General features: G+C 42.0%; 1 protein-coding gene across 5 annotated transcripts in view; it reads right to left on the bottom strand.

Annotated features, from left to right (window-relative positions):
• Positions 1-13,172, bottom strand: part of EPB41L4A (erythrocyte membrane protein band 4.1 like 4A) — a 334,648-nt gene that overhangs the window by 96,013 nt on the left and 225,463 nt on the right. For all 5 annotated transcript variants that reach the window (XM_073677363.1, XM_073677380.1, XM_073677398.1 and 2 more), the window contains one exon: positions 12,072-12,159. In XM_073677363.1, the coding sequence (XP_073533464.1) occupies positions 12,072-12,159 (88 nt within the window). The remainder of the gene's footprint in view (positions 1-12,071; positions 12,160-13,172) is intronic.

The raw sequence follows: 13,172 nt of genomic DNA, 5'->3' as shown, positions 1-13,172 counted from the left end.
TAAGACCTCACCAAACAAACGTAACTGGAACTGCTGAAGACTTTGAGGCTCATTTTGAAGCAATTGCCTTGAGCACCAGAAGAGTCTGTCCCACCCCTGAGGAACATTTAAGAGATGGCATCACAAGAGCAAATCTCTGCATGATCCCTCCTTTTGAAGGATGGTCCTCACAAAGAAGATGTGTATTATGCACAGTATGATATAAGTCTTCTGAAATTGATGGTCTTTCGGAGAAGTTTCACCATAATGCAGTTTCCCAATATTTCATATTATGTACTGAAACTGTTACACATGATGGTGTACTCAGAATTATGCAGACAATCATGGCTGGCTAAATTATGGCCAAGTGCTATGAGGCCTCTTTCATAGAATAGGGGAAACAAAATGGTGTCAGAACTGTTCTTGAATCCTAAACTATTGTGAAAAATCTCAACCTTTGTGGAGATTTCATTCATAGGGGTTTGAAGACCCCTCACTTGCTTTTTAGTAAGAAATTCACTACACTTCTTCACTAGTTGGTAATTTAAAAGTGAATGCCATAGAGATCAATGGTGTTCAAGTGCAAATTAGTAACAGTGCATGCACTGCGGTGTTACACTCACAAAGGAAACCTTCATAGAGGTAGCTAATGTTGTGGATGTTAGAGTGATATCAAATGCCTACATTGGCCTCAAAAGTCACTAGAGCTAATCTGTAAAGCTTTATAGTAGTTTCTGGAATCTATACTAAAACAGGTTTCTACTTCTTTCATCCTTCTAAGAAATGGAGGATTTTTATGTGAAAAAATTGTTTAATATCTCTTTACACATATTACTAATAGGCTGTAAAACAATTCCTGAACTACATTAAGGAATGACCCTGTTCTGACTGTAAATAGTATTCTGTGCTTTAGGATATCAATAAATCTTTTTCTTTATTGTGTCAATAACCACCTGGAATGTATAGTTACCTGGAATGTATAGTTAGCCCATTAGAGCAGGGGTCTCAAACTCGGCTGGGTATGTGGGCCGCACATGGAAAAAATTTGAATTTGGGGGGCCGCATTCTTTGCAGGTCAAAGTGCCATTTTTAGTGATACCATTTTTTTTTGTATACACAGTTTGAACATTTTTGCCGTGTTTATTTATTTTTTTATGGCTTGGGTCGTTACGGATGTGGCAATAATAAACGTGCACTTTTTTGTGTTTACTTTAGTTTATATATAAAACAGCATTTTTAGTGCCAACATATATTTTTCATGCTTTATTTTTTTATTTTTTTTTTTTTTTTTTTAACTTTTACAATTTTGTTTCCCCCAATTGGCCACATACATTAATATTGTCTTACAATTAGCACCATATAGTAATTCTGGCAAACATCTTGTAGCAATGCGCCCCATCCAGGTCCCCATCTTGTAGTAATGCGCCAGATCCAGATCCCCATCTTGTAGCAATGCACCCCATCCAGGTCCCCATCTTGTAGCAATGCGCCCCATCCAGGTCTTCACCTTGTAGCAATGCGCCCCATCCAGGTCCCCATCTTGTAGCAATGCGCCCCATCCAGGTTTTCACCTTCTAGCAATGCGCCCCATCCAGGTCCCCATCTTGTAGCAATGCGCCCCATCCAGGTCCCCATCTTGTAGCAATGCGCCCCATCCAGGTCCCCATCTTGTAGCAATGCGCCCCATCCAGGTCCCCATCTTGTAGCAATGACAGTGACGTCAAACGCCTCTGCACCAGCACACAAATATCAGCTGCTGGCCTCTGATTGGCAGGGGGCTGGCATTGGTAATGCTGTGCTGGGAGACAGTCTCTGCGCACAGTGCGCAGCAATGCAGCGCTGCTGTTGATGGCTCCTCCTGGACCAGGTTGGGATCGTCAAGGGGTCTGACTCTGTGGTGCCTGCGGGCCGCATAAAGCAGCCTCAGGGACCGCGTGTTTGAGACGTCTGCATTAGAGGAACCGAGTCACCTCAAGAAAAAAAAAACATTTACCTGCAAATATAGGTTTTATTTGCAGGTAAACAGTGTTACAATGGTGCCTGGCTGCCTTACTGAAAGTGCGGCTACTGGGAGAAAATGAACTTATTTCTTCCTGGGAGCCACCGGTTTTCAGTCATGGGGGCGTACGTAACTGCTAGACTCACAGCATCAATCAATATACTATAAGCGATCTTTCACTCTGCGCAGATGGCTGCAAATCAATTTGCTGGGGCTATTTGGCTATGGAGTCCAAATTTTACCGGAATAATGCATCATGTACTTATACAGTACAGACCAAAAGTTTGGACACACTTTCTCATTTAAAGATTTTTCTGTATTTTCATGACTATGAAAATTGTACATTCACACTGAAGGCATCAAAACTATGAATTAACACATGTGGAATTATATACTTAACAAAAAAGTGTGAAACAACTGAAAATATGTTTTATATTCTAGGTTCTTCAAAGTAGCCACCTTTTGCTTTGATGACTGCTTTGCACACTCTTGGCATTCTCTTGATGAGCTTCCAGAGGTAGTCACCGGAAATGGTTTTCACTTCACAGGTGTGCCCTGTCAGGTTTAATAAGTGGGATTTCTTGCCTTATAAATGGGGTTGGGACCATCAGTTGTGTTGTGCAGAAGTCTGGTGGATACACAGCTGATAGTCCTACTGAATAGACTGTTAGAATTTGTATTATGGCAAGAAAAAAGCAGCTAAGTAAAGAAAAACGAGTGGCCAACATTACTTTAAGAAATGAAGGTCAGTCAGTCCGAAAAATTGGGCAAACTTTGAAAGTGTCCCCAAGTGCAGTTGCAAAAACCATCAAGCGCTACAAAGAAACTGGCTCACATGAGGACTGCCCCAGGAAAGGAAGACCAAGAGTCACCTCTGCTTCTGAGGATAAGTTTATCCGAGTCACCAGCCTCAGAAATCGCAGGTTAACAGCAGCTCAGATTAGAGACCAGGTCAATGCCACACAGAGTTCTAGCAGCAGACACATCTCTTCAACAACTTTTAAGAGGAGACTTTGTGCAGCAGGCCTTCATGGTAAAATAGCTGCTAGGAAACCACTGCTAAGGACAGGCAACAAGCAAAAGAGACAAGTTTGGGCTAAAGAACACAAGGAATGGACATTAGACCAGTGGAAATCTGTGCTTTGGTCTGAGGAGTCCAAATTTGAGATCTTTGGTTCCAACCACCGTGTCTTTGTGCGACGCAGAAAAGGTGAACGGATGGACTCTACATGCCTGGTTCCCACCGTGAAGCATGGAAGATGAGGTGTGACGATGTGGGGGAGCTTTGCTGGTGACACTGTTGGGGATTTATTCAAAATTGAAGGCATACTGAACCAGCATGGCTACCACAGCATCTTGCAGCAGCATGGTATTCCATCCGGTTTGCGTTTAGTTGGACCATCATTTATTTTTCAACAGGACAATGACCCCAAACACACCTCCAGGCTGTGTAAGGGCTATTTGACCAAGAAAGAGAGTGATGGGGTGGTACGCCAGATGACCTGGCCTCCACAGTTACCAGACCTGAACCCAATCAAGATGGTTTGGGGTGAGCTGGACCACAGAGTGAAGGCAAAAGGGCCAACAAGTGCTAAGCATCTCTGGGAACTCCTTCAAGATTGCTGGAAGACCATTTCCGGTGACTACCTCTTGAAGCTCATCAAGAGAATGCCAAGAGTGTGCAAAGCAGACATCAAAGCAAAAGGTGGCTACTTTGAAGAACCTAGAATATAAGACATATTTTCAGTTGTTTCACACTTTTTTGTTAAGTATATAATTCCACATGTGTTAATTCATAGTTTTGATGCCCTCAGTGTGAATGTACAATTTTCATAGTCATGAAAATACAGAAAAATCTTTAAATGAGAAGGGGTGTCCAAACTTTTGGTCTGTACTGTACGTCTGAAGGTGGGGACAGTGACGCCAGCGTTGCTAGGGGTCAGGGCTCCAGGAACGAGAGTGCAGACACTGGTGGATCGGCTCCGGCACGGGCGATGAGTAAAAAAGTGTTTTTATTTTCATGGGGGCAGACATTCAGATCAAGAAGGGGTTGTCCTAGTAGTGGGCAACCACTTTAATGTGTTGCCATATTGTAAGAGACTTTACTTTTTAATTTTTTCATTAATGGAACGGTGGTTCGGCTTGTTTTTATTTGCAGGACAGGCTATAATATTCATTGGCATTATTTTGGGGAACATTTTGCTGTTTTGATCATTACATTTTTTGACACACGATCAACAAAAACAAGTTGTTCTACCAGTGTTTATTTATTTTCAAATGTTCGCCATGCGGAATAGACAACATGATAAACTTATAGTTCAGGTTGTTACGAGGGATGCAGCGATATCAATTATGAATATTTTTTAGATTTTATTACTTTTGCACAATAAAATCTCTTATTTTAAGAAACAAAAATCACGGTGTTCTATTAAGCCACAATTGTTTTATTTTTTTGACGTTGGATTGTTATGTTTTTTTACTTAGTCCCACTGTGGAACTTGAATATTTATCAGTTTGATCACTGGTATAGTACACTGAAATACTTCTGTATTGCAGTGAATTATATCTGTCACAGTCATCTTAATTGACCCTGCTGCTAGCAGGGCATAAAAAGGGCTTCCATGTTTTGCTAACCCAGAGGCAGTTAAAACTTTGGCATTCATCAGCATCCAGTGATCGCATCACAGGGGGCCAACAGAAGAACAGAGGGAGCCCTCATCTTCTGTCAACCATCCAGCACTGGGCCAGCAGTGGTTAAACGGAGTCTGTCAGCACAAAATGACTGATCAAACCAAGCACAGTCACTGTGCGCACCCTTTGTGTTGCCAAGCAGTTCAGTGCATCTTCCAGCCTACTTGTTTTACATCCATCTAACCCATCGTTCCTTGTTTGACAGTTCCAGCTTTACAGGAGTCAGAGCACTGAACTGTTCGCCAAGGATGCCCGAGATCATGTGTTTCTCGTTCATGGTAGCATTTAAAGAGAACCTGTCACCTTTAATTTGTCTCTTAAGAAATACTTGTATTTTGCAAAATATACTAGCTCTAGATTATCTTTTCTTAGAACTCTGTTTTGTTCCATTCCTCTGTTTTTCTCACTGGAAATAAATGAATAAGGTCTCATTCAGACGTCCATGTATCATGGTCCTCATATTTGGAGGCTGTCAAAGTTCAGGTCAGGAGACCTGCGGCCAGTCTCTGCATCGCAGTCAGAAATCAGACCGTGATACACAGATGTCTGAATGAGAGACCTGGTTACCATTCCCTTATTATTGGGGTAATGTCAAACACTGTGATATTGCTCAATCAGTGCAGACAGTGTCAAACTTTGTAGGGAGAAACCCTATTGACAAGGGCAATGGTAATGCCCAGTTATTAAAATATTCATACAATGTCAGAGGAATGGAACAATGCAGAGTTCTAAGAAAGGATGTGTTAGTTGATATTTCATATGGAATGTAAGCAGACAGGTCCGCTTTAACAGAGAACATGCATGTGGCTCAAATTTTATTAATAATTGCATATTTTGCACCAGTTAGTTCAGGGAGGTTCGTGGGTAAAAGCTATGTCTAATTTATGTAGAGCATGGTACCTAAATGATTCAGAGAACTATGCCTAATATTTATAAATGGGGTGAATTTATACTTGTCTGATTAATTTTTTATATGCTCTTGACACACAAGTCTAAAAGTGTGCATATAGCTGGTTTTATTAAACTGAATTGGCAAGACAAAGAGCAAAAAATTGGGAAATTTTATGGAACCTCTTTTTATATTGTGCAATTTTAGGTTAAAATTTCTACATTTCTAACTAAATCCACATGGCCATGTACAATAAAATCAGCCGGTACTCACTCTTCCGGGGTCCAGCAAAGCATCGCTGCTACAGTGATTGTGTACAATCCGCAGAAGTGATGGCACATCTACAGCGCTGCAGCCAATCACCTGGGCTCAGCGTCTTGATCAATCTACATCGGCAAATCCTCTGAGCCCAGTGAATGGCTGCAGGGCTGTTAATGTGACGTCAACTCTTCAGCCTACACACAATCACTGAAGCATCAGTAGAGGAACGGCACTTACCCCAGGGCGGATAATCAACAGATAATTTTATTCTTTTCAACATGGCCATAAGGATTTATTTGAAAAAAAAATTAAAAAGGGGAAAATCCATTTAAAGTTAATAATAAATCTGACAAATATCTATAGTTCTAAATTCCCAAAACAGTCTGTTCTAGTGAAAATAAATATTTGCATAACTATTACACATTTTATTCCTTTCATTTATACAAGGCAAAGAGATAATAGTTCTCTGGTTTAGGTTCAATTACTGTTGTTTTTTCTTATTTGTTTTTAAGCAGAAGCTCAAAAATAGTCGTTCTAGGCCGATAGATACACAACAAAGAAAATGACTTGGAAAGAAGAAATATCATTTTTTCAGAGAATAGAGACTAATTTAGCACTTCTAACACTTATCACTCTAAAATAAAGTCTTTCTTCTTTCCTTTCTTCTGCTCCCTTCACAAGTTGGGTAAAAAGTAAAGATAATTTCGCTTGTTTATGTTTTATGCGAAACAGTCAGCCTGACAAACCTCTGTAAAGATTCCCAAATACAAGTATATTAGACATATTTGCACCCTTTATATACCCATAAACACTCTCAAAATACCAGTGAACATACGGCTTTTCTTTTAATATTGGTTTCCTTAAAGGGGTTTTCCCATCAACAATGTATAGCAATGTGACATCTTTTATAAGTGGCGGCTTCAGCTGCTTCTTTCTTTCTTGGATGCCATGAAGAGCCAAGAGTGATCGAGGGAAGAGTGGGGTTAATGACTCAAGTTTCTTTGGTCAAAATGCATATGTAATGATCTTGTATGACTCTAGCTGACTTAGAGGTTTTCCCCATGGACAAAAGTTTATTCAAAGATCCAGTGATTAAAATTATCATAAGTTCCACAATTGGATGTATTTAAATAAAATGTTCCTGTGCTGAGATAATCTTATAAATGTGCCCCTGCTGTGTACTGTGTAATGGCTGTGTTTCACCATACAGGAACATGGTCTGATCATACCACATCTCCTGGGCAGGGGAGGAAGCAAAAGAGTATACAGACATTACAGCAGGGGATCACAGCTGATTCTTTCTTTGAAGTAAAACATTGTTTAAAAACCGGCAGTGAAATGTTTTACCTCATAAAATGAATCAGCTGTGATCCCCTGCTGTAATGTCTGTATACTCTTTTGCTTCTCCCCTGCACAGCAGATGTGGTATGATCAGACCATGTTCCTGTATGGTCAGACATTACACCGTACACAGCAGGGGCACATTTATAAGATTATCTCCGCACAGGAACATTTTATTTAAACACATCCAATTGTGGAAGTTATTATTATTCCAAGATCTATTGATTAAAATTAACTTTTGTTCGTGGGGAAAACCTCTAAGTCAACTAGAGTCATACAAGATCATTACATATGCATTTTGACCAAAGAAACTTGAGTCATTAACCCCACTCTTCCCTCGATCACTCTTGGCTCTTCATGGCATCCAAGAAAGAAAGAAGTAGCTGAAGCCGCCACTTATAAAAGATGTTACATTGCTATACAATGTGCAGCAGAAAAAGTCTGACAATATCAAAACTGTCATTTACTACTTGCTGATGCTAATCTACTTGGTCCTAACAAACTTTAACTGCACCTTATCCCTCCGCCATATCATGACATCACTAATGTAAGGAACAGCCCTGTAAGAAAACATGACCATGTGTTTGCATCTTCTGATCAGCCGAACCTCAAGTGTTACATATCATAAATGTTTGTAAAAGGGACATGTCCATCAAGCTTGTGTGACGCCTCTACTCAGAAAGCCCGTGTTTTACCCTGGGTGTTGGGGGACTCTGTGTCGGGCCCTGCGTTGAAGAGATGGGATGCAGCCGTGGCCCGGGCCCGACCCGTGCTCAGGGCCGTCACATTAGAAAGAGATGGTGTGGGCTATTCCGGGTTGAGTGGCTGATTAATGACTTTGCCACCTGTGGTGTCTGGTGAAAGGCCACCAGCGCAGCTACAGTCCGCCGAGGCCTGGTGTCGTGGCGGCTAAAGTTCTCACTGCTCCCCACAGGCGGAGCAAGGCCTCAGGGCAGGCAAGACAGGATGAAGGGGGGTAGCAGTAGCGTGGGAGAGAGTACGGACACAGCGTCGCGTGGTATGGCGCGTAATGAACAGTCCGGAGGCCTTAGGGGTGAACTTCCAAAGCTTTACTCACTCAGAGATGTTAGCGGGAAGGCGACTCCCTGCTCCCCGCGGAGTCCTGCGGCCACCAGGGACGGGGGTCCGACTACCTCCAAGGAAGTCCAGTGTTCGGTAGCGACCCTGCACCAGAGTGTTCCTGCACTACAGACTTCACCCTTTCCCGTCTGTGCGTGTGTAGATAGGCCGGGTATCCCTCTGAGCTCCTCTCAGGTGTAGGGGTCGGGTGGCAATTCCTCTCCATCCGACGCCCGGTGGGATCCTCAGGGCCTAACCGGGCTTTCCCGTCCTGAACGTAGAGTACGAGGTCGGGGGCCGGTACCTCTCTTGCAGCCGGAATCCCTCTGAATAGATCAGGTAGGCGAGGACAGGTGGCGTACTCCGCTCCGTCTGCATCCTCCCCGGGACCCATTTGCTAGGGAGCCACACTCTAAAGCTCCCGGGCCTTCTTGATCCTGGTCCTCGGCCGGGTTGAGACATTCCTCGTCTGCAACCTACCTCTCGTCCCAAAGATCGGGGTACGAGGGCTGTGTCCCATGCCGGTGCAGGCCCACACAGGATCTGCGCTCCTGGAGGGAAGTCACATTACACACAGTAGTTTAACAGCACAGTGACAGCCGACAGACTAGCAAAGGCTAGACTGATGGACCAGAGAAGAACCGAAAAAGTCTAAGATCAAAGATGGCATTCTATTAAATATGAAATCTAAAGTGTCACTATCTAGTTGTTCCTCCACCCACACACCACTAACTGGTTCCTACCACTTTGTGTTCCCCAGTCTCCCTGTAACCAGGGGAGCAGCACCTAGTGCATACTAGCTCCCTCTGGTGGAAATGTGGTGTTGGATGCAAAAGGTTAGGTCACTACCATCACACTGGCCTTACCTCAGAGGAGGAACACCACACTCCATTGAAGAAGTGCAGCATTCCTGTGGCGGTCGAACCCTCAGGGGCGCCACACTTGACCAAGGAAGGGAAGGTATTGTGGAAGAAAGGAAGTACGGGGAATCTCACAACTTAGGCCTTCTTCACATGTCTGTATAAAACACATACGTGGAGAACCTGGACCGGTGTCATCAGTGTTTTCCACCCGTGTGTCTGTTTTTACCATCAATGTGTCATCAGTGTTTTTCATAAATGCATAAAAGAAATGAGTTCATTACAAAGCTTCTCCTGTACTTTACAACGTTAAACATGGACAGCGCATAGATAGCACACAGATGCCATCGTGAGCTGTATGTGTTTTTCATGGACCCATAGACTTGTATTGGCCCTTCGTCATCTGTGCTGCTGGAAAAAAATGGACATTTCTCTATGCGTTTTGCATGTACACACAGTCCATGTAAAAACACAGACATAGGGTATAATGGGTACGTGTGGGATCCGTGAAAACATACCACACATACTGGAAACAAGGAAATGTAAAGGCTGATGAGGAAGGAGCATTCCAAGGAACGCATGTTTCATGATTTTTGGCCTGTTTAAACAGGATGGCAATCACTCAACGACCGAGCAAAAAGCTTGTTTGTCGGGTGAAACGATTATTAATCAATCTAAAAACTACAGTTCTTGGCAGCATATCGTAGTGTGTGAACAAGAGATGTGCTGCCAATAAGTTGATATTCTATGAACACAAAACGATGATCGTATTAGCGATTGTTCTGTGCGCATAGAAGTGTGTTCAGCTTGTCTAAATAGGCCATGAAACTTTTAACAGCTATGTTCAGAATGTACAGTACAGACCAAAAGTTTGGACACACCTTCTCATTTAAAGATTTTTCTGTATTTTCATAACTATGAAAATTGTACATTCACACTGAAGGCATCAAAACTATGAATTAACACATGTGGAATTATATACTTAACAAAAAAGTGTGAAACAACTGAAAATATGTCTTATATTCTAGGTTCTTCAAAGTAGCCACCTTTTGCTTTGATGTCTGCTTTGCACACTCTTGGCATTCTCTTGATGAGCTTCAAGAGGTAGTCACCGGAAATGGTTGTTCTAACAATCTTGAAGGAGTTCCCAGAGATGCTTAGCACTTGTTGGCCCTTTTGCCTTCACTCTGCGGTCCAGGTCACCCCAAACCATCTCGATTGGGTTCAGGTCTGGTGACTGTGGAGGCCAGGTCATCAGGCGTAGCACCTCATCACTCTCCTTCTTGGTCAAATAGCCCTTACACAGCCTGGAGGTGTGTTTGGGGTCATTGTCCTGTTTAAAAATAAATGATGGTCCAACTAAACGCAAACCAGATGGAATAGCATTCCGCTGCAAGATGCTGTGGTAGCCATGCTGGTTCAGTATGCCTTCAATTTTGAATAAATCCCCAACAGTGTCACCAGCAAAGCACCCCCACACCATCACACCTCCTCATCTATGCTTCACGGTGGGAACCAGGCATGTATAGTCCATCCGTTCACCTTTTCTGCGTCGCACAAAGACACGGTGGTTGGAACCAAAGATCTCAAATTTGGACTCATCAGACCAAAGCACAGATTTCCACCGGTCTAATGTCCATTCCTTGTGTTCTTTAGCCCAAACTTGTCTCTTCTGCTTGCTGCCTGTCCTTAAGCAGTGGTTTCCTAGCAGCTATTTTACCATGAAGGCCAGCTGCACAAAGTCTCCTCTTAACAGTTGTTGAAGAGATGTGTCTGCTGCTAGAACTCTGTGTGGCATTGACCTGGTCTCTAATCTGAGCTGCTGCTAACCTGCGATTTCTGAGGCTGGTGACTCGGATAAACTTATCCTCAGAAGCAGAAGTGACTCTTGGTCTTCCTTTTCTGGGGTGGTCCTCATGTGAGCCAGTTTCTTTGTAGTGCTTGATGGTTTTTGCAACTGCACTTGGGGACACTTTCAAAGTTTGCCCAATTTTTCGGACTGACTGACCTTCATTTCTTAAAGTAATGATGGCCACTCGTTTTTCTTTACTTAGCTGCTTTTTTCTTGCCCTAATACAAATTCTAACAGTCTATTCAGTAGGACTATCAGCTGTGTATCCACCTGACTTCTGCACAACACAACTGATGGTCCCAACCCCATTTATAAGGCAAGAAATCCCACTTATTAAACCTGACAGGGCACACCTGCGAAGTGAAAACCATTTCCGGTGACTACCTCTGGAAAGAGTGTGCAAAGCAGTCATCAAAGTAAAAGGTGGCTACTTTGAAGAACCTAGAATATAAGACATATTTTCAGTTGTTTCACACTTTTTTGTTAAGTATATAATTTCACATGTGTTAATTCATCGTTTTGATGCCTTCAGTGTGAATGTACAATTTTCATAGTCAGGAAAATACAGAAAAATCTTTAAATGAGAAGGTGTGTCCAAACTTTTGGTCTGTACTGTATATATATGTGCCCTTCATTAAAAAGAAAAAAAAAAAACAGAAAAAAACAAAAGTAGGCTGTATGGCTGGGAGAACTTGCTGAAAAAAAAATAGTAGGTGAAGGTTCTCTTGTTGGACAGTGCGTTTCTATTATGTACTGGTGTCTTTTTCAAGTAAAAAAAAAAATTTTTTTTTTTTTACAAGAAAATTTTCTTGGGAATTGCCTCCTACCTGCCGGCGTCCCTGGATCCTCTTTTGATTAGGCAGCCTGGCGCGTCACACCGCAATGATGTGCTAGCTAACCTAAAGAGCAGCCAGAAATGCTGGTGGCCAGGAGGTAGTCCTCAGAGCTCCCACATTCCTGCGAATCTATTCTCTCATCTCTCGTTTCCATGCTGCGAATCTATTTGCTAATCTCTCGTTTCCATGCTGCGAATCTATTTGCTAATCTCTCGTTTCCATGCTCTCCATCTTCATTATGCACATGTAAAAAGTATAGAATTTACTTTTCATTTCCACTTACATAGACAGGGTGCAGGTCAACTCCATACATTTCAAGAGATTTGGCCACCGACAAATAATTAGATTCCGCTACGGCAGGGACCTGACTCCTACAGAAAGAGAAAATTAAAGAAAAAAAAAATATCATTAGTCAAAATATTTGACAATCCATCTGACAGGTTTTCAATGTAATTTAGAGGGGATTTCAGAAATCATATAAACAAGATGGGAATCTCAAGCTTAGCATCCAGTAGCGCTACAAAACAGTATGAAACTCATAAGATGCCTCCTAATGGGTATGTTCCTACAAGAACCGTTCACTGCATTATTATATACTGTATATAAATAATATAGACACAAGAAATGAGTGGGACTTTTATTTTAGAGTCCGGCGAGGATGGAGATTTCAGACAATAGCAGAAGATTTAAGATTAGAAACCATATGGGACAGCAAGGTTCACTTTACCTCTCCACCTGTAAGGGACGGCTTCCCGCTTTTGTAGCTATGAAATATAACATGACATTGTCCCTGTAGAGTCCCACGGGCTGCATATATTTTATCTTCACCCCTTACTCTGTATTAAACATATGGACCAAAGGGTCTGAAGCCATCACAAGACTTTACTGTGGGCTTATTGGCTTTAGATTGCATTGATGATTTGTTCCAGTGCCGATTATTACTTTACCACCAGATTTCACAATACAAACGCATATATTATTGTATAGATCTTAGACTGGATGATTCTGTTAAATGCTCAAATTATAATGAACATGCTCATTTGAATATTAGGCAAGGAAACTTTTAGAAAAGTCTACACATTCATCCTTAAGGTATGTTCACACTGTGTTTTTGATGAGTTTTTCCCACGAAAAAGCAGCATTTTTACTGTCCCAGCAAAGTGAATGAGACTTCTGAAATCACAGTGGTTTTACCTTCTATATCACTGCAGGCAAAAAGAGCCTGAGGGACTTTATACAGTAGTTTTTGGGCAAATTCATACGCAGTTGACACATTATAAATGCAGGTTAAATTTTATTTGAAAGATCCTATTACTATTCCAAAGTCTAATTTTGTTGGAATCACAATCACAGTTGAGATACATGTGGATAAATTGAAGGGGTT

The sequence above is a fragment of the Phyllobates terribilis genome, unplaced genomic scaffold, assembly GCF_046119375.1.
Source record: "Phyllobates terribilis strain yellow unplaced genomic scaffold, ASM4611937v1 Scaffold_1__5_contigs__length_1240528914, whole genome shotgun sequence".
Lineage (NCBI taxonomy): Eukaryota > Metazoa > Chordata > Amphibia > Anura > Dendrobatidae > Phyllobates > Phyllobates terribilis.
Note: the sequence above shows the minus strand (reverse complement) of the source record. Positions and strands in the feature narration are given on the sequence as shown.